The sequence below is a fragment of the Athene cunicularia genome (assembly GCF_003259725.1).
Source record: "Athene cunicularia isolate RWA chromosome 2 unlocalized genomic scaffold, athCun1 chr2_part1, whole genome shotgun sequence".
Lineage (NCBI taxonomy): Eukaryota > Metazoa > Chordata > Aves > Strigiformes > Strigidae > Athene > Athene cunicularia.
This window is the reverse complement of record NW_020799095.1, coordinates 31,768,641-31,782,592: the sequence shown is the minus strand read 5'-3', so window position 1 is coordinate 31,782,592 and position 13,952 is coordinate 31,768,641. Positions and strand designations below refer to the sequence as shown.

Genomic DNA, 13,952 nt, shown 5'->3' with positions numbered 1-13,952 from the left:
CCTACTCTTCACCAGCATAATGCTTTGAAATCACTGCAAAATGAACAAGCGGCATTATTTAATTCATCTGGCAGTTTCATTACATTAACCTGCTTTTATTCCCAAGCCACAGCCAAAGACTTTTCAACATTAATTTAAGAAATAGATTATGGTGAAATTGAATTATCCTTTTCACATTAGGTGAAGAATGTCAAGACAAAATCATTTCTACTGGCACAAAATTAAAGTAGGTTTTAACAGAGTTATACAGGTGTCTGTTTGTGAGACTGTTCTGAATTTACCAAAGTTTGTCTAAAGTTTGCCCTCCTATGTTCAGAGTTATCTAAAAATACGGATTGCCTCCAGGGCAGCTCACGGACATATCTTCTTTCTGTCTTTTATTTTGTGGAAAAGAGCTAGGGGGAGGAGAAAGTTTTGTCCTTCAGCTGCAGATCCTGGCAGGTGGGTTTCCTAGCAACCCAAAAAGTAAAATGACAGGAAATTGAACAGGAAGAAATCTGTATTTTATCAGAAACTTATAAAAAGCAACATATTTCAAATCAGCAATTTGATAAATTTGACAAATCTTCATTTTCTAAAGTAACATTTTGTTCCGTAAACTTCCCAGCGACTAGCTGGGTTACTCCATGTGTTCCTAATTTGAAACAAATGGTATAGATGAGAACAAGGTGAAAAGAAATGACTCAACAGAGGTGAATTGTAAATGAAATTAAATGAAAAGCTAAAGAGGCTAAAGGAATGCCTGCTTTGGATGTGTAAACACATTTTTATTAGTTCACAACCGTGACTGCTTTTAAGGCACATAAACTGGGTACACACATGAAACCCTTTAATTCTCATATGGTCAAATGCCAAATATGTATGTACCGATATACATAATTGTGACTACTCTGTTATTGCTGTGGCTTGAGAACAAATGCAAAATTTGAATCTGCTTTGAACAGAACGCTACTTTTACAAACTCAGATGCACGTTCTATGCTATGACAAGTATGTGTGGAGGAGCACAGTGAAAAACTTTAGAAACAATACCTGCAATTTCAGAATAGTGTTAGGGCTTTTGGGATTTCTGGGCAAATTCATTGACAGTAACTTTCCCTAACTATTTCAGGGACACTGAAGGGGGTAATGTTTGAATCTGGATTAGGATCTGGCTTTGTGGTTCATATCCAAATTAGGGCTCTGATTTGGATTAGATTCTGCAGTGCAGGAATTTTATGGCCCAATCTCAGAGTTTTTTGCCTAAAATGGAGAAAGTTTGAGATAAGCCCATTTCATTATTCAGGATGTAATTTCAAAGAAGTAGAGGTTCTTGGAAAGAAGTTTCAGCAATGTTGAAAGAGGAGAGGGAAGTCTGTGTTCACCATGACAATTTGGCTTGCTCCCTATTTCCATCCAGTGGTCCCTATCTGCCTGCACCATATGTGCGTGAGGTTGCTCCAGTCGTCTTTTTAGCATTAGCTTAACTATTTCCCTACAAGAAGAATCCTGAGAACAGTTGTCAGGACAGTTTGCTCCAAAGCTCTACATCAGATAGACAGGAGGTGTATGGTCTTCACCGATTTAATTTCAAACAGTCCCAGGAGGCCTCACACCTTCAAGCACCTTGTACCATGCAATGCACACAGTCAGCATCATGCTATAAAAATACCACTCTGGTGGCTGGCAACACAAACCTCTCATTACAATGTACTCCGGGGACTGAAAAACCACAAAAAACAATTATGTCCAAAGGGATGCTACATTGGACCCAGGGGAGAATGACTCAAATGCTCTGCAGTGCAGATGTGGCCCCTCCAGGCCAAATGGCTGGTGGCATGGTTTTTCTCTGCAGAGCAGTCCACAAAAATTGCACAGATCTAGACTTTAAATTCTCCAAATAGAGGGTCTTCTCACAATTGGCAGAATGGGTTCAGCCACCATGATTAGAAAATAAACCCACTCTATTTCAAGACTGTGACAGGCTCAGGTTTGAGATGTCAGCTGAAAATGTATCATAAGAAATGAAACAAAAGGAACATAGAAGTCCTGTGTTCCATAAGGGACCCCCACTGCTTCGCACTTTTGGATTAGTAGACCTACAAACAAACTGTGAAATTGCAAATACATTCTCATTTTTAGTCCTTAAAATAAAAAGCTGTTAATTTGTAAGTAGATAGCATCACATACACAGAAGTGTTATTAAAACTCTATAGTTTCTCCAGAGAGTGTGATTAATAAAATGAGTACATGAACTACAAATCCACACCCAAAAGGCATAAAAAAACCTTGAGCAAAATAATAAACACATCTACAAAGAAAATGAAGTTTATCTAGCAAGTCTGCACACAACAATAATGAATTTCATACTCAGAAATTCTTCCAGCTCACAATTTTTTCAGGGTGTTTCAGCTCTGAGGACAGAAAAAAAGGTAGAAATGAGCCATAGCTTACAGTCTCTTTTCCCTCAACTGCTTTTAAAAGCAAAAGAAGGAGATATCCTGCAAGGTGGCTGAAGCAATTTTTCTTGTTAAAGAACAAACCTGCCAAGTCTGTGGTCTTCTAATGGGGAATAAATTCTTTGATAAAAAAAAAATTGCTTTGCAAGGCCATAAAAACAAAAAGCAAATTTTTGGCATTTTAATTTGGGTGCAGATTTTTTGTTTTTCTTTGATTTTCTAAAAGGAGGCGTTTTTCTTAGCCAAAGTTATGAATTTTAACTGACATAGGTATGTAATATGTGGGCATATGTAGAACTTAGGTGGAAATTTAGATGCAGACATTATTTGAGCTGGGACACAGAAATTTTAACACCTACTCTGATGTTTTTGGCCTCAAGGCATCACTTGCTATTTATAATATTTATAAAGTAGCATTTTTAAAGACCTTATGTCATGCCATGCAACACATACAAAAAGGAGAGGATTTCATTATGCTGAAAACCTTAATACAATTATACAAACCAAAATTTGAAGGAGAAAAAAGGGGATACAATGTCAACAGGCAGGTCAGTGTGGTGGTAGGAATAAAGCCTGTTTTTCCCAGCTTGCTAGACAGTACCCTCACTGTTCAGAATATACTGCCTCTCAAGGTCTTTCTGCACAATGTGCAGCTGGACTTGGTTTTATGTAAGAGTTTGGCTTGAAGGAAGTATGTACTTTTCATAGCAATGGCCAATGAATAAAAGAACAAAGGAAACACTGGAAGGGCCACTTTGACCTTGAGACATCACAGTCAGTCATTCTCAACCTCTACAACTCTATAGCCTGTGGGAAGATAGGAACAGATTCCCTCCAATATTTGTGGATCTGCACTGTACATAACCCAATTTGTCATGCAGGGCCTCTGGGGCTGGGATTTGCCTCTTAGCAATAGCGTGCCCATCAGTCAGAGCGTTACCAGAGGCTGTAACACAAATAGTATTAGCCCAGTTTTATTCTGCTGATTGGATTACGTATGGCCAGTTATAAAAATGTTTGTGGCTGATACATGTATTACTGGCACAGTGGTGTCCTGGGCACAATAAAATCTTAAGTATTCCACTTCACATCACCATATGTTTTCAGTCAGTCTGGTTTAGTCCTTGGAATCAAAACCCGCCCCCTAGTCAATACGCAAACACATGCTACTGTGAATACAATAGCAATAACAATAATGTGCCTGTATTTGCCTTTTACACTGAAAATAGGTGAATGTCTGCTGAAAAAAGCTCTTACTCTACCAACAACAGCAAGACATATTCAGCATATTCTAGTATCATACTACCACTGTGCTTTGGAAGAGGAAGAAGTTGACAGAAAAAAAAGAATAGATGGCATAAAAACTGTACCTGTAAATTAATATTTGGACCTGGGCTCACAGGAAGAGTGGCTGTTGCAAGTGTGCGAGTGAGAAGCTGGTTAGGAGGATTGCTGCTAGGTGGATGTGTGGCCTTCCAGTAGGCTTCCAGATAGTCAGCAAGGTGCTCACAAGCATCTTCAAGCTGGTTCTCATCAAGAATTACATCGAACATTTCCTGATAAAGAAAAGGTTTTAGTGTGAATAACCACCAGCTAAAGGGATATCAGCTGGAGACATTAATGACTGCAATTCTCATTCATCAAAAATGAACTGCATTTCTAATATTTGTGTTAAGATATGTCACTCTTTTTGTTGTTTTTTTTTTTTTTTTTCTTCAATGCATTTGATATAAAAGACAGCAATCACAACTAGCACTAATGTTACACTTGCTAAAGCAAGCCCTCATGACTTCCACTTAGGAATGCACAAAGAGTCAAAGAACATAGGAAGAGGCAGCTTGAACAAATCAGACTGAACAAATCTGCAAGAAAGGGATTTACTTCCCCTTTCTAGAATAACTAAGAGAAAACTAAGATAAACTAAGGTCAGTTACTAATAACAGTAAGAAATACAAGTAATTCAGATCATCCAGATTCCAAGTGTTGTACAAATACTAGGTAAGAGATTGGTCACATGGTCTAATTTCCCTGGTCAGGGAGACAGGAGTCCTCCTGAAGACAGCTTTGAGAATCTACGCAGGTCTCTTGCTTTCTTCATTGACTTCCTGGAGACCTGAGGATACTCGTCTCTTTAATTGAGATGTTTGAACTTAAATGATGAAAAATCCCCCTCACTCAGCTCCATAACTATAGCAAATTCTAATATCTGCAACTGAACTGAACCTTCATCTTCTGGTCTCTTACCCATACTCTTGACAGTTGAGTATGCAGGTAATAATGCTTGCCATGTTTAAGTAACAGCTGGGGTCTTATCATCTCCATTTTGTAAGTGGAAGTTGAAAGAATTTGCTGCAGTACACATCAACAAAAGAACTGCAGAGCTCTCAGATACACGGTACCCAACAGCTCTTTGCCAAAACTGTGACCAAGTACGTCAGCAGTAATGGGCTGTGGTGACATATGCCCAAAGAGAGCTACCCAAACCATCAGCTTTACCCTAAACTGCCAGAGATAAAGCACAGTCAACTAGGAGGGTTCATTTTCAGACTAATATCCCCAAAAGAATTATCAAGCAAAACAAATGCTCAGCTTTTTTGAGAGGTGAATGTATTCAGCACATATCCTAATAACTGCTTGTGACTAGGATTTTTTCCCTGCACTCTTGTGCAGAGCCCAGAGACCTCATGAGGCGTTCTGCAAAAATAAAAAAAGCAATAGTGAAATATGGCCAGAAGAGGGCAAACATTCCCAGAAATTACATAATTGACCTCGTGCTTGAAAAGAAAGGCACCTTTCAAAGAGGAGACATAAATTAACAGTAACTCACAGGAGGACACTGTGCCAGTTTATCAGCTGCCACCATCTGAACATTAAGGTGCTTGGCTTGAGATTTCCCTCGAGATTTTATTAACCTCTGTAAAACCTGTGAAAAATATGACCGAATAAAAGTTAGCAGGTTCAGACTTAATGTACATATACAACCACTTAAAATGTTTACATTACTTGAGCAGGTCCAATTCTTCATTTGATGGCTTCAGTAGCATTTCCCATGCTGTTTACATCCAGACCAAGCTCATTTTCATTTACTTCCCAACATCTTTCCTGTTACAAGCACTAAAAAGTTCCCCTTCTATTTCCCTCTACCGCTTCTGATTTTGTTTATTTCTAAGTTGAAATTATTTAATTGCCAAGTTCTCTTTCCATAATTCATTCTTCTCTTTCAAATGTCTCTTCACAAGGTCTGTGCAGGCTTTTTTCCAGAATGAAAGAGTACATTACCAGGATACGTTAAAGTTTACCAGTCAGTCTGATATTCATTATGTAAAAATCCTCCTTTCATGTCTGCATTTTGATTCAACAAACTGTTAGCATTACTTACGTGCTCGATAGTAAAAGTGCAATCGCAATTTAAAAAAGCATTGGAACTACAGCATCTCCGAAATGGGTTTTGGTAACACCAGAGATAAGATACTATTTTGATTAATAATGTTTCACCATCCAAAGGGAAGCAAATACAACATATAGCTCTGAACTTTAATAAGGACACGTGATTATCTGTATTTAAGAGCAAAAAAAAACCCGAAAAGAAAAAATAAATTACTGAAACAGCAGGAATATCAGTAAAATATTTACCTTAGGAGAAGAAATCTTTACGTATACTATAATGGGAGCCAGAGAGGTTTTGCTTAGCTGAGCTGGGTGGTTAATGGTATCAGCATCAAGCACTACCAACTGCAGCGTCCTTGCCAATTCAAAAATCCGTTCAATTTCACTTTGAACTTCAGCTGCAGATAAGTAGAAAATTAGAGTTACGAAAATATTGAAAGGCTATTACTTTTAAGAAATGTAAAAATGTGGTAAGTGGTGTGTTGCTCCTCCTCAGGCTGGCAGGAGTTGTTAGCCGTGCATGTTCCTGGCATGCTAGGGAAATGAATGCAATGAGAGCATTTTGTCCCCATTTTGTTGCCCTCGCAGGCAGCACTGCTTGCCTCTCTCACCTCCACTGCTTCCTGCAATCCCAGCCTGGAGAGATACCTTCTTACAAGACCCCAGTCCATGTATGTAAGGAAAAAAAAACGGTAAGAATGCTTGCTGCATCACACAGTAATATTACTATGCTATTAATTTCCCACATGTAAATAATTTCAGCTCAAACTTTAATCTTATATAGTACTCAATTTGCCCAAACTGGAGTGCCCTAGGTAGGCACTGAGATGTACTGAGGTGTCTATATCAGCAAAACCTCCTATTTTTTCATTTATTTCAACTTACCAAAGCTCTGGAAAACAGTGTTTCCTTCATATACTGGCTCCGGTATGGTACCATATTAAAAATTTGATTACTATGTATAAAATACTTAAAAAAAAAAAAAAAAAAAAACAACCTCAGCAGTTCTGGAAAGGTGATCTTCCCAGAAAATACCATCTTATCTTCTGGTAACTCATGCTCACAGCTCCTCAGCACCCTGCCTTACTAGCAGTAGATTCCAGGGCAAACCTCTCCAAGGCAGATGGACTGCATCCGCTTTCACAAGTGATGTAGAAACTGTCCTCATTCCCAAATGAAACAAAACTAAACCTTGTAACAGCAAAATCATCCTTAAACGGAATCACATTTTCTGTTCAAAACTTGCTATAGACTGACTTCACAGAGAAATTACAGAAGCTAGATGATTCATGCAAGTCTATAAAGAAGGTTATAGAGCCAGGTAAGATTGTCATTCATAGAGTTTTCCCTTTAAAGGCTGTGCACACTCTATGAACCAAACCGATTAGATAATCCAGCCCATTCAAAGTGAGTATTAGAAGATAACAAACAGAATCTTAAACGTCAACAAGAGGTACCAGAAACATTTATTAGAGAGTTTCTTGAAATTACACTATCAGTATTTGATCTCTGCTGACAGAAGCATTACATCTGCTTGAAAACACAGCCTATCTGATCTGGCTAGAGAGTTTTCTGTAGCAAACAGTCTCTTTCAAGAGGTGTGAAGAGACTGATTTTTTGTTATCTTAGAATAGCAACTGAATCAATTAGATACCATGATAAGGTTGCAAAATTTCCAAGAGAGACCAAAGCATCCCAGCTAATCTCCATTTAGCTCAAAATCTTTCGGTTCCAAATAATAGATGAATATTAAATCATTTTATAAATGAAGCAAAATCTGAAATGGCCATCAGAAAATCTATATATGATGCTCTCTACTGGAGGAGGTTGACATTGTTTTGGATCTATTAGAGATAACCTCCATCTGTTTGTAGTTATTCCCCATTTCGCCTGAGTATGTGCCAGTCAGTCTTTTACAGCAGAGAACATTGCAAGATGTGCACAGCATGCTGGTATGGAAAGCATCGGTGCGTGCTTTGCTGCTTGTTGATAAAAGCACTGGTCCAGCTGCTGTCTGAATTAGGACCACATTTTTGAAGACAGAACTTCTGATTGTTGTTGGCACATTCATGATTACATTTTCTGCAACTTTGTTGCACAGAGATATTGTTGGAATGACTGAATACCTCAGTGACTTAAAGAAGATAGTCAATAGTCTATCCCTAATTTAAGTCCAAATGACAACTAGAATAAACATATCAGAGATAATTTGTCATACTGTTCTGATGATGAGTTTGGATTGCTTTCCTGCAATTTTAAACCAGGCTCAACATTTCAGTCAGTGTAACAATATCAGTTAATGTATCATTTCAAGACCATTCCAGACTGCTAAAAACCCTCCTTCAAGACAATTTATAACCAGCAAAATCTGTCTTTTTGCCATGGTATCATAATTTTGTCTGGGGAAGTAGTGTTTGCTACACTGCTGGAAGCACTTTTTTTGCCAGTATAGAATACATCTCTGTGAACTACATTTCCTGCTATACCTTTTGAAACAACCCTTTGTCAGGGCAAAGCATGCCTCAGGGTATCTTCCATTGTGCAACATACCCAGGGCAATAACTCCAGGTTAACTGAGTCCAAAGATGGAGAGATATCTTTTTCCATTGATTACAAAGTATTTCAGTATCTATTTTTCTTAACTTGGGCATAGGAGAAAAATTCAAGGAACTACACTGCATCGTTGATTAACTAACATGTTCCACCTCTGTCTTTCCAGTCAAGAATTGGTGGAAAAAAACACCACAGAGATTGACAAAGAGGTCCTGACCTCCTGATCCCTTAAGAGTACTTTTTCAGCTTTGGAAAAGTCTCCACTTTGCTTCAAATCTTCCTTGTATTCTAAAGTTTTACTACACATAAGATTATTGCAATTACTTAAATAATAGTAGCTTCTCTTATTAGATGACAAAGGCTTTATCTACTGCTGCAGCTTTGGTTTTCATCTTTATTTATCAACATCTCTAAAAAACAAATTCTATACCTGTAAAGATTCTTTCCCAACAAGACTCAACACAAATTTTCTCTCAGACTTTCGACCAAAGTAAGCAAAGAACCCTAAATGTCATGTAACACAAATGTCACTGGTAGTTAAAAAAGGGAGCCTGAGAACAATGACAGTGTGGTATCTTCAAACAGCACAGTAATAGCTTAGCAATCTTCCCACCTTCATGAATATAATCTATTTATACTAATGTCCCTTCCAATGTACTGAAGAGGCATAACAGTGAGGCTGTAACAGGTAACTCCAATAAATTATATTTGCCATAAACATACTTAAATCTACTGTGACAATCATCATGAAATGCTGGCAGCCCAGCTACAACACTCAAAACCAGAAATAAGCTATTAGATTTTAAAGTGACCCTTACAATCTATTTGATATGGCCTCCTTGGTAATCAGAAATGGAACATATTTGAAATGACAGGAGCGCTCAGCTATTTATTCCATACAATAGGGGGTCAACTCTAAGAAACAAGAAGTACACATCTTCCAGCCAACTTTAAATACTGCACTTTAAACTTACTCCCATATATTAATTCCAAATATCTCTACTGTACCCTGAAATGAACAGAAATTCAGTGCAATAAGAGCATAAGTAAATGGTTTATCCCATTATGGGGGCAGACAAATAATCTTCACACTGGTTGGACCTTACAAGTGAATTTCAAGCAAAAATGTTTAACAATTCATTACAATAATCTCACCTAAAGTAAAGGCAAAGACACAGCAAAACTGCATTGCCCCATGGTCTGCGGGCCTGATTATGGGCCCCACACCAGGGGCAATGCTGGGGAGCAGAAGCCTCCCTGCCTTCCCTCCAGCACACCCAGCTAAGAAGAATAAAGTCTTGGAGGGGGACATAATCAATTAGGAGGAAATAATGCTCTAGTTTAATCCTCAGGCAATGGACCAGATGATACCTGGATTACAGGTTTTAATCAAATTTCTAACATAAATGTAGTTTTGAATATATATTTCTCTGGTCTCAACCAAATCCCTTAGGCACTAGCTTGTTACATAAAAAGGGGAGGGTGGGAGTGGGAGGATGACAATATTTTGCAGGGAAAGTGGCTGCATGTGTTACTCATGCCTAACAGATGGGGTTCCTGCAAGAGATAAGGCAGAAAGGAGAAGAGAATGTCTGCTGCTCTGCCTGGCGCTCCCGTCTGGGCTCTGCTGAAGGGGAGCTGTGGGGTGAGGTGCTTCAGGAAAACAGGGTTTTCCTCTTCCTGCCTGCTGAGGCTCAGTGTAGACAGAATTCAGATGGCTTGAATGCACACACACGTCCAAGTGGTATTTACAGATACAATTGATGTCTGGAAACCTCAACATAACCAAGATCTATTTATAATGGACTAACATCTCCTGAAATGCAATACTGTCATTATGTGAAAATACAGAACAGATAGTGTCATTTATAAATATTAAATAAGACATAAAGATGTCAATTTCCTCCTCTATCTCTCTGGGCTAGCAAAACAACAGCATTCCTGGAATGATGCTTCTTGTGCCAGGTTTAAACTGGAAGTAGATTTCAATGGCCTATGAATGAAAAAGCTTGCAATCAGCGGATTGCAGCAGAAACACGAGTGGATGAGCACTGCACAAAGGAGAGCTGCCTTGAGATGACTGCGCCAGGCAGAACTGCAGATGCTCCAGAAGGTGCCATGCAGCAGTGTAATCTTGCTCTTGTCATTAAGCTCCCGTACACTGTTAGAGAGTAATTGGGATAGGAAGACTGGGCAACGAAACAGTCTAACATTTATTTTGCCCAGGGGACCAAGCAAGTGTCTCTGTATAGTTCAGAATGGATATCATCACGTCAGGCTGGCACTAACTTGGATATTTCTGCACCGTGCCTCATTACTCAGTACAACACTATAGGCTTTTACAGCTCTGATCCATACATAGACACTAAGTAAGCATTCCCTAAGTCTGTTTTATTCAGAACAGACATAAAAAAAAAAAATGCTCAGCCTTTCTCACAGATAGGATGTGGAACCACTCCACTGCTGGCTATTCAACCTCTCCTGCTGATGGTGTGCCACTCGCAAAACATTTGCGTATTTACTGAGTGGGAGGGATACTGACTCTGTAGCCTGATGCTTAGAGTGGGAGGCAAAACACGTGGATTCCAGTTCTTTCTCCATATAAAGTTTAATTATCATGCAAAGTGCATAAACTCAGCAGGACAGACTGACAACCATCATAAAGGTGATCACAGCCCTGTCATGGCGATGGAAATTACGAGCTCATGCCTCTGTAAGCAGAAAACAGAAATGAACCCAGACTTCTTTGCATTCTGGTTACACAACCCAAACCCATAGTCTTGGATAAAATGAGGACACACACAGACACTAACTTCTTATCAATTTCATGAGTCTAGGAGAAAAAAAAAAAGCTAACTAGATCAATTCAACCTACAGGTGTGAATAGTTTTAAGGGAAGCAAACTATTCTTAAGAAAACAGCTAACTTGCTAAAAAAATATCATTCACCTATCCAGGTATCTTAGTTATTATACAAGTATCTGTAAACTTAAAATTATTCTAACACACTGCTACATTGCTTTGTCTCTAGAACATGTTTTGTTTCAATATAGTTATCATTCACAAATATTTCAGCGCAGTACCATGAGAAACTAGAGTGACATGTTACTCAGAGCTATCTCTAATTTAGAGAAATTAAGGATTATTCCTCCCTCCATATATCCTTTGGAAACACTCAGGAAATATCATTAAAATACTTTGCCAATACTATATAAAAAAATTATTCGCAAGTTAGAATACTGGAAAGTTAGTATCAAACTTCTAACACAGAACCACCTGGAGAATTCATTAGAGAGGTTCTGACCTTAGATCTTAACAAAACCCAGGCTGGCCCAGAAGGATAAAAGAACATTTTAAAACAAGTGAGGCTGATAAATGGTAACAGGTTCAGGATCTTCATGCTACTCTTTCCCCATCTGTGTGCAAAAACAAACGTAGCCACATCCTCATAACCCAAAAGCTCTTGGCTGCTATATTACAGCATTCTGGTTCAAGACAGCTTCAGGTTTAGGAGATTACTTTACCATATCTGAGGATTTAATGCCTGCAAGTGAGAGTTCTGGAAGTTTGTCCCAGATACCTTGAAGATAAAATTATAAAGGGACAATCAGAATTTTCTATAACTCGTTGAACACCTTTTTTCTTCTCTTTCAACTTGAGACTTTGATACTGAATGGAAACACACTCTTGATTAAATCTCAATTTTACATTCTTTCACAGCCTCTGTAAGTAGGGAAGGATTTTTATAAGGCTTAGCTAGCATTCTTTTAATTTTATTTTTAAATTATAGTCGGGGAAGTGTCATTCAATTACCAACTACAACTGTCATTAAATTACCAACATGGAGAATACATAATAACATTATCATATATATATATATATATATAAAAAATAAATTGTTACCATAGTTTCAAGCATTCAACTGGCTTTTCACACAGATATCAAGTAATTAAAAATACAAGTTCAAAATTTGCAGTGATAATCCACTGCTATTTGTTCAAGCATTTATGCTTCATTTTCAGAAGACAAAACTCTGGGATATCAACCTAATTATGTGATTGGGAGCTCCATACATTTCCTAGAGACAACTTTCCAAAGGTAGGCATTCAGCCGCACGTGTAAATTGGGTACATGTAATGTCTGACAGGTTATTGCATATGCACACAGAAAGCAAATAAACAGATTCCCAGACAATTGACTGCAATTGATTTACCATACACATGATGATGTATTTTACATCAGCGTTCACATGTCTGTGTTAGAATATGTAGATTACGTGCACATGCCTTAGAAATTTACAGTGGAAAACCTAATCTTTAGTGTTTACTTGACAATCTCAACTTTATCTTTAGAATGACTTGAAAACAAATACGGAAAACCAGCAAGATTTTCTAGAAGAAATACTTAGCAACACAGCACAGGATTGGCTTTTGTCTATCAGTGAGCTAGTTATGAGAAACACACGGTGGTTCTGTGCGGTACAATAAAGCACTGAACACAAAACAGCAGGAAAAGTAATTTGCAAGCTTGTATACATACCCAAAACATCTGGAAAGGGAGAGCATTAATGAAGCAAAGAATGGAAAAAGCCAAGACAATCAGGTTCTTGTACAAAGCATATAGCATGAGGTAAGGTTATAACAAGTGTAACATACACAGAAAAAAGAAGAAAAAGGTTTGTGTCCTTTTGACGAAGAAATGCAGCAAAAGCACTAAAGCTGGTTCAGCAGTTTCTGAGAATGGCATACGTACATACAGAAATTTAACTAAGCCAACTGGGACTGATTTTCAGGTGACTGAGATTTAACCATGTACTGAACCTTCTTTGAGAGAAAATTTCTTTCAAAATTTTTCTTCTAGGCTTTTAAAGAAATTAATCAATTGCCCTTTCCTTAAATTTAGCTCTAGCATTTCACATATTAAGCATATCACAGTACTGACAAGCAAACATTTCTCTATATACAAAACTAGCTTTCATATAGAAGAATAAAACTGTACTGTCCTCCTAAATCTTTATGATCCAGACACTATTTTTATAAAATCCTTGCATTCATTAATTTTACGCTAGACTATTCAGCATTGGTTTCCAATTAGTCAAATCCCAAGTCTATTTTTAACTGATTCCTTTACAGAAGCAAACCTTCAGTTGACAGGTGTGTGTAGCATTAAGCCAACTGAGACGTCCCTATAATCCTGTAAATCCAGTCCTCGTGTCAATTCCTACTCTTGATGATCACATTGTTTCTCTATTCCTCCTTGAAATTAATTCTGGATTATCTATTATATCAGTTCCAAATAATGGTGCTCACTCCACTATTTACTGTACTATGAACAATTATTAACAATATGCGTAATACTGCAAACCTATATGGGGTGATAAGGTAAGAGTTCTCAAAAAGAGGTTCATTTATTTCCCAGAAAAACTATTTGATATTAATACATCAAGCACATTATCGTTGCACTACATTAACCCATTGATAGAACACTTACTAAAATGATACTTACATAAAACACAACATATTTTCAAAAGTATAACAATTAGCCTTTTCTGCTGCAGTTAAAACTGCTGCTCAGGA

General features: G+C 37.8%; 1 protein-coding gene across 7 annotated transcripts in view; it reads right to left on the bottom strand.

Moving 5' to 3' along the window:
* The window catches only part of CACNB2 (calcium voltage-gated channel auxiliary subunit beta 2), a 168,471-nt gene that overhangs the window by 7,929 nt on the left and 146,590 nt on the right, over positions 1–13,952 (bottom strand). For 5 of the 7 annotated variants that reach the window (XM_026842327.1, XM_026842332.1, XM_026842329.1 and 2 more), the window contains exons 10-12: positions 6,071–6,222; positions 5,265–5,360; positions 3,808–3,993 (exon numbers count right to left, since the gene is read on the bottom strand). In XM_026842327.1, the coding sequence (XP_026698128.1) occupies positions 3,808–3,993; positions 5,265–5,360; positions 6,071–6,222 (434 nt within the window). Of the gene's footprint in view, position 1; positions 2,393–3,807; positions 3,994–5,264; positions 5,361–6,070; positions 6,223–13,952 lie in introns of all 7 variants that reach the window. The other 2 variants (XR_003397751.1, XM_026842333.1) reach the window with 2 other exon arrangements.